This window comes from Varanus komodoensis, unplaced genomic scaffold (genome assembly GCF_004798865.1).
Source record: "Varanus komodoensis strain SLA01 unplaced genomic scaffold, ASM479886v1 scaffold13_3, whole genome shotgun sequence".
NCBI classification, from domain to species: domain Eukaryota; kingdom Metazoa; phylum Chordata; class Lepidosauria; order Squamata; family Varanidae; genus Varanus; species Varanus komodoensis.
Genome location: NW_025335409.1, coordinates 10950944 through 10971304, shown reverse-complemented (window position 1 = coordinate 10971304; position 20361 = coordinate 10950944). Strand labels below are relative to the sequence as shown.

Below are 20361 nucleotides of genomic sequence, written 5' to 3'. Positions count from 1 at the left end.
TACAAAAATACAGTATTCAAGAGAAATAAACAAGCCAAACAGTTGAAACTAGATTTGGGCACTAGATTGTGCTTCCACCCTTATCTTAGAATCAGAAGAACACTTTTGCCCTGCTACACCTTGACCTTGAACATGAAAATCCAAAATGGATGCTTTGATCTGCTCAGGACAGATCATAGGTCCCAAAGGTGAGATGTTTCTAGGAATTTGCTTGTTTGGGTCTTTCAGACAGATTGTATTGGAAATAGCCATACGAAAGGAGGCTATCTGTCTGGTAAATAACTGAGAAGTAGAAACATTTGGTTACGGAAGCTGTGTCGTGGGTGTATTTTGAAAACATGTTCCGATACCTCCAGGCCCTGATTTGGGAACAAAAATTAGCAGGCATCCAAAGGGCAATGAAAGCAAAGTGGTCTGTAGAAAAGAGTTACTACTTCTGTCTAGACTTGGAGACTTGGCTCCTGTGAGGGATGGTTTTCTCAATCATAATCTGTTTTTATAGATAAAAGGAGCCACTTGTTTCCTGAACATATAAAAAAAGACTTCATTTCATATGCATTTATTTTTCCCCCACTATAAAAATGAACAGGATTAAAAAATGTTATCTGAAGAACAGGACTCATTCTTTTGCCAGCATGATGGATATCTTAATATCAATTCTCAGACATTTTGAAAGGTTCAGATGTATTCAGTTACCATACTAGCCATTGCAAAGTCATTCTGAAACTTGAAATTGCCAAGCAGTAAGTGCTGCCTTAGTCCAGAATACCTTAGAATCATGGGATTTATGGTGAATATAGAAATGCAGAAAACTGTAGTAAAACTGTGTGTTAGTTTCCTAAAACATTGCAGAATAGTCAGTGCAGGTCCATATTAATTTGGCTTCACAGACACTTTGAAATACGGGCACATAAAAGAATTCACTCTTGAACAATGTAGTCCCCCCTTGTCAATTGTAGTTTGGTGAGTTGAGGACTTATGGCACATATCCTAATTTTTGTTCATTTTAGACTAGGCAGTAATAAAGAAATAGTCTTGGCTTAGTAATAAGCGCACATATTTTGTACACCATATGATACAGTCCACCAACAAGGTATGATTGCCTGCCAGAGGCTTGTGAAGTCCAATTGTCTTGTTGGGGCTTTGCTGCTTGTGACCACAAACATGAATGTGAGTGTGAAGTACCCAGAAGGCCATGGTACATGGTCAGCACATGCCCAGGCACTATGTTTGTGAGCAGCACATTTTGCATGCCTACTGCAGAAAGGTCTAGGTTGGAATTTCCGGTTGGAAGAGGTCAAATAATCAGAAAAAGGAAAGATTCTTGGGAGCTGATTCCAGGCAGTCAGGATGGGCAGAATGAACCTGAGATGCTGGGTGATTTCAAAGATAATCAGTACGGAACTTTTTCATCCTGAGATGACTATGTTCATACTGTCTGCACCAAAAAATACATGTATAATCTCGCTTTGCCCTATCTATCACCCTTCCCACCCTTGTGGGTTGGACTACAATTTCCAGCCTTCCCCAGCCAGCCACTGGAGCTGAGAGTTGTAATCCAACTGGAGGAAAGCAGGTTGGTAGGATCTGTTAACATATAGCTGGTAGTTACAGAGCATCCTTTAGACCAGTTTTATCCATCCTGTTACTTTCCAGATGTTTTGGATTTAAACTCCTATCATCCCCAGCCTGACACCTAATAGTCAGGAAAGCAGGGAATTACATTCCCAAACATCTAGTGGAGGACTAGGCTGGGGAAGGCTGTTTTAGGCTGTGATGATAACTTTTTATTCCAGCACAACCATCCAGGAAACCCTAAACTAAGCAGAATTAGGAAGAATGCAAAGCCATCTAAACAGTTCCCCTTTGGTATAAATCATGTTCTTTAGTTAGCTCTTATAAATGGAGAATTGCATAGAAAATGGATGTTCTAAATCTCTAGAAGCTCCCATCCATTTTGTGCCAAATAAAATTTTGTGCCAACAGTTATAACAACTTCCATGGAAGAAGAAAGAAGAAACATTGCTGCCAGCAATTATGTTGTTAATTATCAGGTAATGAAGAGTTTTGGTTTAGCTGGCATTGGTCCAACAAGAAAAATCAGACTCTTGGTAGATTAAATAAACTCCAAAATTTATATTGCAACACTCTGAGTATCAAAGTTGTGTTATTCATAAGTGAATGCTTGTAATGGCCAGACTTCTCCAACAAAAATGGCTATCCCAGCTTTTACAGAGTTATCAGTGCAAGACATCACATACCCAGCAACTGGATATGAGGTTACCTTTTGGCTTCCACTGCTTCTTGCACATCCCATCAGACTACGTAATATTTATTCACCTTTTTCCCGTGGGGTAGAACCTGGAACAGGAATTGCCATCCCACGCACAGTAGGGGTCTCTGGCAAGACAGCAGTCCGCACAGGCTGTCCCATAGATATGGCAGCGGTGCAGGGAAACTTGGGTGACACCTTCCTCTGAGCTGACGTAGAGCTGTTGCTGTTTAAAGGGGAAGGGAGAGATCTATTTCAGGTGATGAGAGCAAGGGCAGGACTTGAGCTAGGATGCAGCCAAGAGAGGAGTAAGCTTCCGTATTCTCTCAGAATTAACAGTGGAACCAAGAGAGGAGCTGCCAGTAGGTAGCATGCCAAAACAGGCAGGGGCACCTCCCAGGTCTGTATGCCAATGTCAGGATCTGAGCCACTCCAGGGCTCCATCTGCTGGTCTTGCACCAGAATAATGGTTGCAGAATTAGTCCCAGACTCTGCTGCAGCTGTCAGGGCCTTGATGAGCACCATGCGGGAGCCCTTATGAACTAGCTCTTCCCTCCAGAAGCTGCCTCAGCAATGCTGGTCTCCAGTGAGCTATTGCTAGTCGCCTCACCTCGCCTCACCTTGGCCAGACTGCGCCTTGCCTTGCTCTGCATCCTTCATTCAGCTCTGGCCTTGGATTGTTTGTGATGCCAGCTCTGGACTTGTTCTTGGACCCTGAGCTTGTACTGCCTCGACTTCTGCTGTCTGGGCCCTGGTGTATCAGCTTGGTGTCCTGCCTCCCACATCCCAGACCCTTACAGCCTATAATAGGATAACTCCCAAATAGAAAACCCTTGGGAAGAATGCTAGCACATTTTAAACACTGAGGTTCACCGTTGCCTTCTCTCAGGAGCTGGGCTAAATTCAGCATGGAGATCTGATAAATTGCTTTTCTCTCTGTATTTTAATTTCTCTTTCCCCAACTAGAAATCTGAATGTGAGGCATAGTGTTGAATGGAGTCACTGGCTTCTACACTACCTTTTTCCATGATTAATGTGACAAAGTAGGCACTGGCTGACTAGTCTATTTTCTGTCCATACCAGTTTGCATGCATTTTCTGCACAAGCATTTACATTTGAATTGTATGCATTTCCACCAAAAAATATACATTCTGTAGGCATTTTCCAGTAAACACACACATCTCCCCTCTCACCCCAAATATGCCATTTTAGCTCCCTTTTGAGCTATGAATTGTGTTGCAACATTTAGAGAAATGCATAGTCCAGAGCATAACTGCATTTCAATCCATGTGTTCAATGCAGATTTGTGACAACTTGAAAATGTGGGCCAATAGCACTACTCTCCAACAGCATTAGTCACAAGAGGCCTACACCCCTCTATGTATAAAGGAAAAAGGGCCAGCCACTTTGCATTATGTATGGAAAGTGTACATTCAGTGTGGACATGTGCAGTGGATTGCACACACTTGTCTGTTTCAAATATGACCATATGCCCTGTAAAGATAATCCAGCCAGATTTAAGAACTTTTAGTTCCCATCAATTGCAGCTGCAGAAAGTTAAGCTGGGTTTTGCACCTCACACACAGAAATCAAGAGGATATAAAACTGCCCATCTTTGGCTGGGCTCTACTCATGTGTACGTGTGCTGACCCTTTGAATCCAAAGGATGCCACAGTGGTCCATAGCAAAGGGATGGATGTGTTTGGGCACAGCTGACCTCTTTCAAAGCTCTGCCTAGCCACAGAGCACATCAGTCACTCTTTCATCCTAAGCCAGCTCAGGTAGGTTGAGAGACAAATATACTTTGGGAATAGGATAGCAATGAAGTCATTGTAAATGGTTTTCACTGAGAGCTGATGACCTTAAAGGCCACTGAAATAAATCAGTCACTGACTTGACTATGGCTAGTTAGAAATTACCTTAGTCTGGATCCACCCCAAGTTAGATATTTGTTCGGATTGCAATCAAATCAATATTTAACCCAGATTATAACATTTTAGGGTGCATGATGACTGAGGGAATTATAGGACTTGTTTTCTGTTTAAACATGTATAGCATCATGCATCTAACAAATATGTTTCTTCCCTTTACCTTTTTAGACGAAATGGCCATTGTAGTTATAGGAGCATTATTCTGTAAGACAAAAATAAATGTTAGCTCCAAATCCCAACCTTCTATTTTGGTTAACCATAATCACAACATTTTCCAGTTCATAAAATGACTGTCCATTCTTCTAGAAATACATTTTTCCCTTTCACAGCTTCAAAGTATGCCCTTCATCATTCTCTCTGAAAATGTTTGACATGGATAAAATTCTGCACCATGAACCTAATTTGACAACCTTAAGCTCCTCAGAACAAACACTTGAGAATTTTAGACAATTCTAGATGAATAGCCCTTAAAGAGACACCCAAGGGCTGAAGGTAGTCAATTTATGCCTTCAAACCATCACTTTCTGTTTGCAGCAAATCCTCATATTTATGTTTTGGAGATTATAGCATGCAGCATTGTATGTCACAGCTAATATTTAATTAGCACATAAGCAGAATGAGAGGAATATCTAGTGTTTCCTGCATTCGATACCCCAGAGGACACAGTTCTGCGGCACGGCTTTACATTATCAATGAAACATGTCAGCATTAAAAATGAAGTGTAGGGCCCGCTTGACATTTTGTTTGCATTTGCTGCATTCAACAGGCATATAAAGTTAGTCAATGTGGTGCTCTCTTTCCTTCCTTGGTCTTCAGCTGGATATAGGGAAGAATGAAAGGGCACGCTGAACTGTATAGGCGCATCATGCTAAATCAGAGTAACAATCTGCACTCTCTTTTAAAACACATGCTCATACACACACCCTGGGTTAATGGAAATGAGTATGAATTATTGTTCTCCAGTACATGGAGCAACTGGAATAATCACATGGAAAAATGAAGTCATGGCGGATCGAGCTGAAATCTATCTGGCTAGAAGAAGAAATGAAGTGTGAGAAATGGTGGTGTAGCAGTTAAAGAGTTGGACTAGGACTCACTGGGTGATTCTCACACCAGTGTATCTCGTGAGGTTGCTGTGGGGATAAAATTGAGAACAGGAGGACCATGAGCTGCCCTGGGTTCCTTTAAAGAAGAACAAAAAAAGACAGGATATGGTGGTGATGGTGGTGATGTTGAAGGTATGTTGAAGGTAGAACATTGACTAACATCTAGGCTGCCTAGGATTCCCAGTAGGACTAGGCGAATCTGCAGAGAATGCTAGATGATAGAGATCAGACGCCGATCCTCCAAGTCTACTTTTCACGTTCTCCAGCCAAAGGGCATTATCAGGATCAGTTAACAAAGATTCATGGTACTTTAACTGTTAGAACATTCGCTGAATGTGTTCCTTGCTGTATCAATGACGGACAGAGAATTTCTTTCTAGTAATCCTACAGATGGGTAGATCCCAGAAGGTTTACATAAGCCTACTTCTAGACTGGATCACACTTATTTTGTTGTGAAATGTTCTGTTGCGAGGATATCACCACATAGCAAAAGTAGCAAAGGGTGCATCCTGCCTTCACGATAAGGAAAAGCTATAAAGTTTGAGGCTTCTCAGTTTAGAAAAAAGGCAAAGCGATGATGGGGAGCTCTGTTGTGGTAATTATGCAAAATGCATTTACTGCTGTTAGGACACACAGTAATGGATAGAGTAGAGTTTCCACTGTGTTAAAAACATGAACTTATGTCACACACAAGTTTAATTGTGGGAACAATGGGAAGAGTTTGAAAGGTGATGTACGTAAGGGAAATGGCTCTTTAAAAACAGTGTTATTTTTTTCCTATCTATGCAGAGGTATGAAGGAGTAAAGTAGTGGAGCTAATTCAGTTTTTTTATTTTTTAGAAAAAATGACAGCTCATCCTATTCTTCACAAAAAATTGTGGAAAAAGACAAGAGAGAGAGGAGAGATATGGAGAACATGGTTGCTTCCTTCACTTCTTATAGGGCGAAGCCAACAGGATCTGTGTTCCCATTCCTTTCCACTGAAAAGCAATTCCCAAAAGCAAATGCAGCCCTTCTCCTGTGCTATCCTGCGTGAGATGAAGTACCATCAAAATCAATGTGATTTATTTCAGAGTAAGGCCACTGAAGGTAATGTAATAAGTAGACATGCATTTGGCTCATTTTCAACTTCAGTTCCTTGAGGGCAAATGGAATCATTCCAGACTTTATTTTTCCTGAAGGAAGAAGAGGGAGGGCAGGTGGGCAGAATTTCATTTACTCTCCAGGTACATTAGAGGTTGTGGGGAGGCAGGAAGCAATTGTAAAAGCCCTGAGTTGCTGCTATTTTGCTGAAACCCTGACAGGACATTTGCCACTGAAGCCACTGCTGCTGGCCCAGAACAGTATTTATTTATTTATTGCATTCGTATGCTGCCCCCTAGCCAGAACGCTCTCTGGGTGGCTCACAGCTCAATCATAAACAATAATACAGCTAAAAATAGAAAATACAGATAAAAATGACAATAACAAACCATAAAACATAATAGGGTAAAATACAATATAAAGGAGCAGGAGTACAGAAAGTTTAGCCCACACTGGAATATGTTCCTTGGGAAAAAACTCAGCATATAAAAAAGTTATGATAGAACTGGTCTGAAGAGGTTTGGGATATAATGTCTGAATAGCACAAGGGGGGCAGTTTGGGGTGACGATCCTGTGACCCACTGAGTCAGGCACTACAGTGCTGGTAAAAATGCCTAGCGTAGATTATGGTGTGTGAAATAGGGCTGTGCAATAGAGGTGTAATAGATTTTTAAAACATTTTACAAGATGCAAAGAAAGTTAACTGAAAGACTTTTTCTCTCTTTCTCATAACACTGGAAACGGGTTGGAAATTCGAGAGAGACAAAGGAATATCCATCAGAACATTGCATGTAATAATAAAGTAGATTTTGCTGCCACAAGATAGGATGATAGCAACTGACTTCGATGATGTTAAAAGGGGATTAGATAAATTCATATAGGATAAGGTTATCAGTGCGTGCAAGTCAAAATGCTGATATACTGCCTCTCTGTACCAGTTGCTGAGAAGCAAAAGGAGCCTCAAGTCTTACATCCCATTTCCAGTAGCCCCCGTACACATTCGTACACATTCGGTTGGCTACTGTGGGAAATGGGATGTGAGATTAGATAGTCTTTTTATATGCTTATGGAAGTTAACGGCTTTCTGTGAGGAGGCTCCAAAGCTGCTCAACAGATGGGCACTACAAACAAAAACCTGGTCCCTGGAAGCTGTCATCAAGCTGTCGTCTTCTCAAGGTGAGACTCAGAATCAATACCCGTGAGATATCATTCTGCTTCACAAAACAATCTACTCCTTCAAGCACAAGAAGTGCAACCTCAGAGCTGGGAATTCACGTGAGCGCAAATTCTAAAGTTACCCTGATGTCATGGTGCTTATGCCAGTGAATTGCCTGGATCAGTGGCTTTATGGAAGTGAAAACTTAGCCCCTGGTGCATCGTCAAAGCAATCATTGTTGTGACATTCAAAAACACAGGCAAGTCGACGAGCTATGTGCCTCTTAGCCACAGCACTGCTTTCTCCATGCCATTCCATGTCCAGCATGTGCTCATTCACACCCAGCCACCCTGGCATCTGAGTAAGAATAGGGTGCTAGGTGGGATGCAACATCACAAATGGAGCAAGACTGATGACACTCAAAAGAATTTAAAAAAATGTTTCATTAAAAGTCATAGAGTTTTGTGGCCCTTCGATGTGGCAGATTGAATGAGACCATCATTTTTTTAGGGCAAACCCTGCTTCACTTTCTCTAAGGTTTACATCTTTTTCTTGCACATATCTGTTCCACCCTGTTTCTGCATCAGTTTTGAAGTCAGTTTTGAAAATGTGTATATTTAATTAGTTCTTTTTTCAAGCATTGTCCTCTAATGTAGACAAGTTTCCACAATATTTTTTCCTAAAGTACATATTGTATACTTATTTATTGATCAAAAGAGTGTATCTTAAAGTTCAAAGAGGTGCAACACCCAATGGATAATTTTGTTCTGATCTGTGTCTTACTTTGGAAGTGTGAATAGGATGGTTCAAATTAAGAGACTTTCTTTTCTTTCTATAAAGAATATAGACACACGCATCTGCATCACCAGAATCCCATATACACCTCAGGCCATAATACTAGCCCTGGTGCCTTCATTTTGCTAACTTCATCTCTCATAGTGTCCTTCTCATTCTTGAAATTCTGAAGAAAGGAAAATTTCTAATGCATATATATGAAATATGAACTTATTCTCTGTAAATTCTTAGATAGCCAGAATAGCACCATCCACTCACAGGAGGGAAACATCAGCAGGCTTGGGGAAACTCCAAGGTATGCAGAAATAATGTGGAGAGGCCATAAAGGAGTATCCAAAAACAGCCCAAAGAAAGGATGTGATGATGTGGTGACTAAAACAGTGGAGGAGTGGGAATGGATTATTTTAGGAAAGAGCTTGGCTGGCTGAAGCTCCAAACAGTAGTACTCAATACTACAGTAGTTTGCTGCAGGCTCAGTTTCTTGACTAGAATTGGTTCTGCTTTGGTTCCACTGACAGAACAGAAGCTTACTGGCTTACTGCTATTCAATTCATTCTGTCTCGGGAGCAAAACATGCTGAATCCACTCTCATGCCTCTGATCCTCCATATCAGCCCATCCTCACAGTGACAGTCTCTTTGCAAAGAAGAGACTGTTCCTCATGGGCTAAGACAGCATCTGATCTTACAAATGTGTTGGCTGCTGAATTAACTGCAGGCATCTCAGTGAGATCCTGGCTCTGTGATCTAGTCACCCCATGAAAAAAAAAATAGCCACTCTGATTTAAGAATTCTAAAGTCTTCACCAGGAGAACAGGAGAAAGCTGGCTCCCCCAATAGGCCAGTTTTTCTCAGGAGCTTAGAAGGGGAGAAGCACGGACAATTAGTGGCTAAGCAGAGAGAGGATGCGATAAGGATAAATAAACAACAGATGGGGAAAGGCAGCCAAAGGCCTTAAAATCCCCATCCAGCTCATCCCTTGGAGAACTTTCAGAGTGCTTAACAGAAATGCCAATGAAGCGTTCCAGGCTTTGGCCTGGAAACAAATGTCGGGGACTAATAACGCCCACCACAAAATACGGGCTCCAAAGCTCCAAATTCTTATCCACCCTGGACTAAATTCAAACAAGAGAGGAATTTTCAGTCCCTCCCCTCCCATCCATCTCTGTTACCATTGCCTTTCCCAAAAGCTCTGCCACCCCACCAAATGTAAAAAAACCCAACCAACCAACCAACCAACCAACCAACTGATAAATCTTTCTTCTGCTATTGATGCTTAGGCTGTGGACAGAGAAAAGTGTTTTGCCTCTTCTTTTCTCCATTGTCCCAACACATTGTCTGGCTGTATGCCAGAAGGACATGGGGAGAGGAAGAGGCAGCACTCCCAAGGGCTTCTGAAACTGCTAGCGGGAGCTGTAGAATATCTCTATTTGGGCCCAGTCAGAATGAAGCATGGCTCTCGCCTAAACTGCGGAGAGAGAGAAAGAACTCAGCCTCCAGCTGTTCCAGCCCAATGTGAGAAAGAGAGGCTAGTCCAAGCTTGGCTGACAGGTAGCTACTTCTTTTATGCAGAGGATAAATTATAGTCAGGATCTGATTTGCAAAGACAGCTGCAACTCCTGAGAATAGGCTCTTGCATGGGCAAGGGGCACTGCCAGCTCCTCTTGTGCCCAGTGCTGTGTGGTATATTTTGAAGTGGAGGTGCTGGAGTCCCCATTGCCTGAGAAGAGAGTCAGTGCGGTATGGTGGTTAAGCGTGTGGGACTGGGACTCAGGCGATCTGGGTTCTAGTCCCCACACAGCCATGAAGCTCACTAGGTGACTTTGAACCAGTGTTCAGCTTCACAGGTTGTTGTTGTAGTGAGGTTAAGACTGAGAGGAGGAGGATTGTGAAAGCCACCTTAAGTTCCTTGGAGGGTGGGCTATAAATAAACTAAATAACCAAATAAAGATGTGTGTCTGCCCCACAGCCCAACATTCAGGTGGTTGTATTGATCCATAACGACCACCCAGTTGTACCTGCTCTCATCTCAGTTGGGTCCTCACTGCCCATTTATGGCCAGGCTACCCCAACATACTTTGCATGACAGCAGGAAACAGTTGCTGTGCCCGTTCTTCCTCACTCCCACCCCACAGCTACTGTGGGGATTAGTGCTAAGCTCCCAGAGAAAGGGGAAATCTGAGGGGTGGTAGGAGACTATGCTGGTGCCCCTGCTCCATCCCATCCCAGAAGCTTCATCCCTTAAAGCCTTGGCTCCATTACACCATTGCTTCCATCTCTTGTAGAGGAGCATGAGCCATGCAAGGAGAAGCCAGTAAGCTTTTGTCTCATGATGGTTGGCAGGAGCATTTCCATCCCATGAGTTAGAGAAGGACAGTTATGAATGTGGTGCAAAAGTTAGCATGCCTTGTGTTTTTAAGGGTAACACAGAATACATGGGGGTTGATTATAATACAGTAATATGGCTACTGTTCTGATTTTTTTAAAATATTCAGTTATAGAGGGATTCAGAAAAGTGATTGACAAGGACGCTTTCATTCTGTGGCTTTTCTTCCTGCATTTTTTATCCTTCATATCAAACACCCCTAATGTTTGCACTTTCAAAAAGCACAGGAAAGCAAAAACAGGGTTTTTTGCTTGAGATTTGTTTCCTAGCATCCGAAAACTCATTGGATAACCAAAAAAGCAAGAGAATTTGGCATCTTGCTGCAAGTGATTGCAATCATGATATAGCAAATGGTATGCAGCTAGCAGCTGCTGTAACATACAAGAAATAAAGAAGCAGCAGCTACCAAAATCTTTTAAGCCAGGATGACAATGCAAGAGAAGCAGCATTCTAAATGTGCTACAGAAGATTTAAGTCCTCTTTCTTCACTTGGAAACTCCAACAATAATATAAAAGAAGTTCCAGTGCTCCTTATTTGATCTCCTACCAGACATTTCAATCTTGCCAAGCTACTTTCGATCAAAGTGTTTTGACAAGCATAAAGCTGAAAGAGACCGACCTTAAACACTTCCAGTTCCTCTAAGATGAGTTCTCCACTTGCAGAGAAGTTGGTGGGCAGGACCACAACCTTCTGTACTGTGCCCTTGTCTGGAATACAGGAAAAGGAGCCAGGGAAGAAAAGGAAGGCCATGGTGGGAAGGGAGGGGGAACAAAAACAGAAGACAAGAATCAGACCATATTCAGGAAAATTTCACAATGAAGAAAAGAGTAGACGAAAGAGCATTTCATCAATGCACTTGAGTGGCACAGACCAAAGCAAAGAGTCAGCAGAACTTGCTGCTTCTGGGCAGTAGCAGCAGCTTCGATGAGCTTGGAAAGCACTGCAAAAGTTGCTTCTCTGGGGCCATTACTTTGGATACAAGTAGTTGATACAGATGTGCTTGGTTCTGGATGCTGCCTCCACCTCCCTCGGTAGACAGACCACTCAACTGTAGTTCTGGTCAATTAGCTTTTATCATGAAGAACTTACAGACAAACAAGCATGGCCTTAAGCTACAGACTAAAATCCCCGTGCAAGCTATGAAGACAAAGGATCAAAGCTGGTGCATGTTGATGGTACTTCTCTAAGCTCTGGTGGGATTTTGAGGTGACAGCTTCATAAATGGAAGCAGACACAAAATGATGCTGGAGGATTACAGTCCATCTTGTTCAGGCTTCTTGTTCAAGACCCACATCTGGGCAACTCTTGACTGCCAGACACTAGGAATGATATGCTACACAAGTTGAATTTGCATTTGATGCCTGACTCTTGGATCTCTGGCTCCCTCCTCCTCCTCCTCCACCCTTTCACTAGATTTTGACTAAAGGAATGTTCTGGGCAGGGGGGGAAATTGCTCTCTTCCCCTCTCTTTCTGTGAATGTGTGTATGGCTGCCAGTCTGTACAGTCCGAACAGTTTCTGTTCCCAACTTCACAAAGATTTCAATAGTCCCTAGTTTGATGCATCAGATCCTTCAAGCAAAGCCATGCAGAGTCAGACACATGGTTTGTGAATGAAGCTATGCTGGTTTGGGTCCCCAGGGATGGCCCCAGCCTGAATGAAAAGAAGCCTGGGCAAATAAAATATTCTTCGCCTGGTACCTCGAAGACTTCAAAGGTGGAACCAGAGGAGCCTCTCTGAGGAGGGCATCCTGCAACTTGGGCCACCACTTGAGTAGCCACTGACCTCAACTGACCTGGGGAACGGCCACTAAAGCGGAGCCTAAAGTCCAGATAGGTCTACATGGAAGAATACAGTCTCTCTGAAAGTCAGTTTCTTAAGGAACAATCCCATGCAAGTTTAGACAGAAAAAAGCCTACAACACCCAGAATGCCCCAACAAGCTCTGCTTGCAAAGGATTGAGCCCTTATTCATTTATCTACTATATCAAACTGAAACACAAGTTCAAGAAAAGCCTTTACCTTTTGTTAGATTTGTTTGTTTGTTTGCTTGTTTGTTTGTTTGCCACCTGATGGTTGAAACTCTCTGGGCAGTTTACAACCATCCATAAAAACAAGGCAATAAATACAATAAAATATTATACTTTTTAAAAAGCTGAAAAAATCAGAATTGCACAGGTGAAGTAAAAAATAAAGGTCATGTGAAAGATGCATTGTCTGAAAAACTGGAAGAAACTCATTCCATTTCCTATTCCTTACAAACATGGCAGCCAGATCACTATATGTTGTATATTATTGAAAAGAAAACTAAGACACCCTTGACAGCCTTAACAAGTGAGGGACTCTTCTTTACATATACATTAGCCATCAATTTTCATAGGGATCTTTGCTGCAGCAACCTATCATGCATCATGTCATATAAGTTATTCCACTTATTTGCATGGAGATAGTCTTCTAAAGTGAATTTTAGAGTGACCGCCACCCACAAGGGAAGCCAATGTAAATGGACCATGAAGAAAAATAATCGGAGAAACTGAGGAAGGGCTATATTAAAGTACTTGACTGATCCACATCCTGAAATCCTAGCATTTACTGACATTTTCTTGTAAGCTAGGTTTCACCCAGGAAATCATCTGCAGTAATAAAAATATGGCGAGAGATAGGCATACAAAGAATAGTTTGGGGAAGTAAACAAGCAAATAGCAGGCTCTCTGAAGGCTTCCCCCCCCCCCCCGCATAATCATGGACAGGAAGTGAATGAGCTAAACTTTGCCTGCCCACAGTCTGTAGCCCACTCAGGCTTTCCCACAAGGGCTAATTTCGTAACACCCCCCCACCCCCCCACCACACACAGAGCCTGTTCACACCCATGGTTTCCACATAATTCACTTATAGCACTGCAGTGTGACTAATTCAGGGCAATTTGGAGTGTGACAAGGGTGTTATTTCAGGTCTGTGGTAAGCAGTGTGCCAGGTTAGGGATACGCAAGGGAGCCAGTGGGGGCAGTGGATTGGTTTGCCCAGTTTCTGGCACATCAACCCAGTGGTGCCAACCTGCTCTGACCTAAGTTGAGCCACCATCAGGACTTAAACTTGTAAAGCAGGCTGTAATGTGCACCGTTTGGTTTGCAGCCAGAGAAATTTGCATAAAATACAGCTGCAAATGGCCCAAATTGCAAATCGCAAATGGCCCAGAAAAAGATCTTGGCCAACTTGCCTGGCTTTAAAGGAAAATGCAACTTGTGGTCCCCTGCAAATGAGGAAGCTGTGAACCCGACTCAGCCACTTTTGGTTCTCATGTTGGTAAGACGCTGAACACCCGCAAAGTGCAAGTGGGTCAAGTTTCTCAGGGTGTCCCATGCTTGGGTCAGCTTTTATTAAGCAGGCCTAATCACAGCAAGGTGGAAAAGTCTTGCTCTCAGATTAAGTCAAGATCAAGTTAAAGAAACAAGCAGCTGTATTTTACGATCCCCAATATTAATTAATTAAATAAAAGGCAATGCTTTATTTATGGTGGGAGTGATTTGAATAGATACCTCTGAATGCAGCCAAGTTTTGTGCTACATTCCAGCACAGTTCTATTTCCCCCTTCAAAAGTTCTCCTGGTTTTTCTGTGCTCCACCCAATTGGACCAAAGTCTTGTGACATATGTTGAAGTGGCTCCAAAGCTATAATCACTTTGCCAGTCTACGCCTCCCTTCAACTCAGTGACTCCTCTGTCCTGTTGTTCTGTGAACAACACCCACTTTCTTCTGGTCAGACATGCCCAACCACTACAAGTTCAACTTAAGTTTAAGAAATGGCTAACTTGTTAGCAAGTATTTTGCATGTAAGTGTGAACAGTGTGTCCACAATTGTTGATTAACAACAACTGTAGAGTGAAGGCTGCAAAACAATCAGGAAGCTTCTATTTCATGTGGCACCTCTGCCATGAATTCAATGAAGTGCCTTGGGCAAGCTCTTATTCTGCAGCCTAAGTCACTCATCTGTAAAACAGCAATTGAAATGCTGCCCTATAGTCCATGCTTCTTGTAAGTAACATGGATATAAAGTGAGTATGGAGACTCTGAAACACTGTGTAGATGCTATGTATAACTAGCATTATTATGAATTCCATGCTTTCTTATGAGAATGTGAAAAGAAGCAGAAGAAATGGGAAGTTTTAAAGTATACAGCCAAAAGACTAGGAAACGGAACAAACAGATGTAATGAAAGGCAGGATGAGGCAAGGAAAAAACAGATGAGAAATCTAAATATTGAGCAATATCTTCAACATATACAAGAATGTCCTATAAGAATTATGACTGTTTACATCGAGCAAATGTATGATTCACAGCACATATAAGACTTAGGTAGTACAAGATGTCTGGCAGCTTCACAATACATTCAAACATCTAATTCAAGAATAAGGTTTAGATCTGTCCATATTTATTTAATATAAGCTAGCCAAGAAAGAACATTCTAGTCACTACTATAAACTTCAAAAGAGAGCTTTCACAACAGACCTATAAACGCCATCCCCCAAAACAAACAAGTAAGCAAAAGACAACAACTGAAAGGGCAAGCTGTCCACATCATAAAAACCACCACCACAATTGTAATAAGTACTCCAGATGACAGTTTTATGGAGGGGCGTCTTCCTTTGAGGTGGCCCCTCTCTTTTTTAGGGATGAGATAAACTACAAGTATAATTCTGGCTCTCAAAAATGCATGTAATGTACACATCTAGATCAGACGAGGTCTGATCTCAAGGTCAAGAAAACAAAAAGAGAAGGAAATGAAAGGCCGAAAAATAAGCTTTCTCCCTAAATTCTGCTCAAAATCATGTATGCCAAAGGATAGCACAATGATCCTTCTGGGGTGGCAGGACACTATCTCTAACATCTTGTACATTTCAAGAGAATGCCAATTTTATTTAAAAAAAACACAACTTTTGTGCTGCCCGCAAAGTTGTTGAGTTGTTTCTCATCTGGAACCCTCACATTGATTTCAATAATTCAGTTCAAGTGCAACTGAGTACCAAATTGGAGATGAATGTGTTGTTGTGAGAAATTTTAAAAGACTTAGCAAACTCTCCTTCTTTCCAATTTTAGCCAAAATGGAAGGGTTCTGTTGAGGAAAACATCCCCATTATTTCAAGGAAAGCAAAATGAGTTCAGATAAGCTTAGCAACATTTCTTGGTGGTGGAACAGATGTGGTGATAAGCCTTTAATGTACCTTTTCATGTATGAGCTGTATAGTTAAGACAATTTGATTGAAGTTATTGTGAAAGCTCCACCATGTCCCACGAAGGAAAACACTTGGTGACCAACAACCCAAGAATGGTGTAGCACTACGGAAGCATTATGTTTTCACAGAAATGAATCCCCATGAGGGGAGGACAGGGCTGTTCTTTCTGGCAGAACCAACCACTTTGTCCTCAGCTGGTCCTACTCCCTGCCTTTTACATCAAGTGGGAGAAGTCTGCAGCCTAGGACCTTTTCTGCAGATCTCCTTGTTAGGATTAGGATTTCAAATTGCACTGGAGGATTACATGTGAGAGAACATTATCCTCTACACAAAACTCTGTGCCCCTCTAGGTGACAGCAGTGTGATGGAGGGGCAGAGAAAGACTTAATCCCTGTGTGTGTGGCCTCCTTGAACATTTTGAAGCAGGATGGAAGAATCTGTCAACTTCAGTTTCATCATTTTCCACTTTAAGCTTGCTTTGCCTGAAATGTTGAGAATTTTTGCATTTAATTTAAAAAATCCTCACTAAAATATTTGGATTCCTAAAGCATGCATCTGTATATGCAATTTTGCCTTACATATGCATTTCTGACAAGTCATTTTCCTAACGTAACTCAACATTATTTTGTACATTTTGGACATTATTTTCCCTAATATATCCAGTGTTGTGTGCATATTGTGATTAGAGAACTCCATTGCAAAATTTGGCACTGTGCAAATTTTAAAAGATAAAAAGAACCACACTGTGTGCACTGATTCAAGAATGTGAAAGTACAGAATGTGTGAGACTTTAGACTGAACATCCCTATGTTGAAGCAGCTTCCCTGTGATGGTGAAATGTATGATTAGCCATTAGAAGGGAATCGCTGCATGACTATGCATGCTACTTTCTATCTGCTTCGTCAATCATCTGCAAAATGCCCTTCCTCAGCGTTACCATAAGCATTTCTAGTTTGCATTTTTGGGGGGTAGGGGGCAGAAAATACTGTGCGTGTCTTATCTGCACTATGCCGGGACAGGTAGGGTTAGTATGATCACACAGAATCCAGCTTGCTTCCATTTGCACTGCTTTTTTTGTGCTTGGGCCTGGTTAGGAAGTGAGCTGAGCTGAGCTGAGCTGAAAGGAATTCTGTGAACACTCGTGGGATTCCTGTTGTGCATCCTGGCAACCTTTTTCCATAGCACATGCAGCACAAACAAAGCCCGCACGTCCTGTGTGCAAAGGAGGGATGCTGCTTGTGAAGGCTTCGTGCAGGCGTGATTGCTGGCAGGTGCTCACGTGAACATTCAATGCCAAGTTGGACTGAGAGCTGCAAGAAAGTGGACCAGAGTCGAGGGAAATGAGCTGAGGGAATCCAATGGATTGCACTCCCAAAAGATTCTTCCTCATTTTTACAACCACTCTCATTCTATTATATAGAAAAGACATTCCTTTTGAAAATAAATTTCAAGGAGATGAAAAAATCAGAAATTCCCATGCAGTGGGTTCAAGGTTACTGTGTTTATCTTAATATGAGGTGGTTGGACAGCATTCTGTCCTTCATTGTGTTCTCAACTCTCCGGCAGTCCATGGCCACCTCAGCTTCCTACACTTCAATTAAAGTCCAGGAAAGACATCATGAGATAATTTCACTCATTGGGCTTTTTCAGACCAGGAAGTGCAGCAGCCTGGGAGGCTACAGAGCAATGGAGAAATATGAGGCCAAACGAAATGCTGGGCAAACTCAAATAAAGTCCAAATACATTATAAAATACCTTGAGAATGGGGGAGAAAAAATGAAGCCTCTTTCACGGGAGAAGAAAGTTTTCAGATGTTGGGACAGCACTAGCCCTACCTTTTTGCTGGAATGGGACACAGTCCCACTCAGACATGTTATATATAGGGCTTTTCAGAGTAATGGGATTGTAGGCGTCTCCCTTACAAACAAGAGCTATCCAGCATCTAACACTTGCAAGAGCTTGGAGAAGGAGCAGAATCCTGAAGAATGACAACTACAGCTGAGTCAAAATGTCTCAGGAAGCATTTTTCTCAGAGGAATTCTGAGATTTTCTTATCCCTCAGGAGATATTCAGGGTAGAGAATTTCAAGAGGCAATTTGTGGACAACTCTACCTGTAACATCAAGTTCTAGCCAGCAGGAAAGATTTGTTAAAGGCAACCCTGGGAATTCACAGCTAAGTGAGAATTTCAACACCCTAAAATTAGGGATGTGTGTGACAATTTCATTTTTCCTCAGAAAACATGGAAGAATGCCCCTTTCAAAGCTCTCAAAGTTAGCATGAGTTTGTGTTGGCTGAAATTGTGGTTCAATACGCGCTTACATTTACTGGGAAATGAAAACATTCCCCTTTGTCGTTGGAGCTCTGCCAGAGAGACAGGCAACACCAGCAAAAGTCATTGAAAAAAATTCTCTTTACTGTAGGTGTGCAGCACCAATACAAAGTGAGCCCTTCCAGTGGTGATCAGCTTATTTTCATTTATCCAACATACCCCATATTCAAGTTTAATTTGGCAATGACAGAAATATCATAACGAGGTACATTTCTAAATAAAGGCAGGATATATCCATTTGTAGTAAATATTTGTTACTTTTTGCACAGGGTTATCTTATTCTACACTTCATTCCTTGGTGTCAAAACATCTGCCTCCAGGCTCATCTTTACACATTTTGACCATCTTATATCTCTCTGATAGAATACTAAGTAACTGACCCTTGTTAAAGTCAGGAAAAAAATGCTTTAGTTCCTCCTTCTAGTGCTGGAAAATCCTTAGGGAATTCTTGGGCCACATGATTAATAATGGTTTATGATCATTACATAACAGTTTGTGTGGTTTGTTTTGTTTAAAAGGTTTTCTTAACAGAGAAGTTAAACAGCAACAGCTTCTAATGCCATTTTATTTTACTCTGGTTCATAATTATACCACACATACAAATAACCCAATTGTCCAGGAGATCATTTGTCTTGCTCCCAATTCCCAGGCTGTTTTGCATAAATTGCTTCCATAAACCAGCTTAGAGGAAACTTGGAGGAAACTTGCACAAATCTGTTTGATTACCTCATTTTTACAGAGTAAACAAGCAGATGCAAATAGTAAGGAAGGGGGGTAAGGCCTGAGATGAGCGGCAAGGCAGTAGAGAACCCTGGCGATCCTGATTGCATCATGTTTGCCCAGCGCTACACGCAGTGGGATATACATCACACAGTATTATTCTAAGGAAAATATCATATGATTGAGCAGTAATAGCAGGATCAGTTACTTCAAGAAAATAAAGACAAGTTAAGGGTCTACCGAAAACCCCTTCTGCTCTTCAGAGATAACCCTTATGGAAATCTAGCAATGATGGTGCACACAAGTCAACTGTTCCTCTTGTTTCTGTAGGGGATTATGAAGTGCATCCTACGCGTCTCTCTTTCAGGGCTGGCTTTTGTGCCGAATGCTTCCCCTTTTCATCTGAGAGGCAGCTCCATTTCTGCTGGAGATAAAAAGGCTCCCTGGAGTGCCAAGTTTGTTCAGCCATCCCCCAGGCCTGTGGAGCGCTTTAGGGTACCTTGGGATGAATGGCACATGCTAAATGCAAGATCATTATCATTCAGAAAGCCACGCAATATGTCACAGGAACAATTGCCTATTTGTGGGATTTATTTCATGAGTTTTGTAGCCTTTGGAAAAAAATTCCATACACACTAGCAGTGCCTGGCAAGAAACAGCTGCTAGGAACTTGACACTATAGGCGAAGGTCACAGAGGACACTGTGCATTTATTTCCCAGTAGTTTACAAAATTTACAGGGCTGATTGTGCCTTTCTTCTGGCATTTCTATACAATGAAAAGCTAAGGGGTTCTCTCCCCACTGGCTTAGAATCAATTACTAGTACACAGGACTCAGTTATGCACACAGATGCATCAGAGGGTACAGAATCCTTAGAATAAGCACTATTTCAGACTGCAGATACCAGTATGCCTGATTAATACTGCTTCTCCCAGAGCACCATGATAATAACTCCACATTCTCGAGTCCCCCTTCAGACACGCTTGCCCTCCATAATTGAGGAGATCTGGAGATAGGGGTGTGGAGATAGTCAAAGATAAATGGTGCAATCCCAGGAACTCTATCATGGCTAGATCAGTCCTGAAGCTCACCTGCAGCTGGAGTCTCTGAACTTGGCATGGAAGCATTCTTAATTTGAAGCATGACTTACATTGCAGACAGTGTCAGATATGACTGACAACATTTCAGTGTTGCTTGGGAACTCATCCATCTTGCCTGAGCTGAAACGTCACCCTGCTGCCAAGTCCCGTTTGCCACTGCCAAAGGGCCGCCGCAGCCTCTGCCACCAATTAGCAAGTCTGCCAGTGTTATACAATGCCGTTTTTGCACTTACCCGAAGGAAATGGGCACAAAT

General features: G+C 42.1%; 1 protein-coding gene across 1 annotated transcript in view; it reads right to left on the bottom strand.

The window, feature by feature from the left end:
• The window catches only part of SEMA3C (semaphorin 3C), a 171383-nt gene that overhangs the window by 12547 nt on the left and 138475 nt on the right, over positions 1–20361 (bottom strand). Inside the window, exons 13-15 of the mRNA XM_044423394.1 lie at positions 11347–11435; positions 4364–4405; positions 2341–2498 (exon numbers count right to left, since the gene is read on the bottom strand). Coding sequence (XP_044279329.1) covers positions 2341–2498; positions 4364–4405; positions 11347–11435 — 289 coding nt within the window. The remainder of the gene's footprint in view (positions 1–2340; positions 2499–4363; positions 4406–11346; positions 11436–20361) is intronic.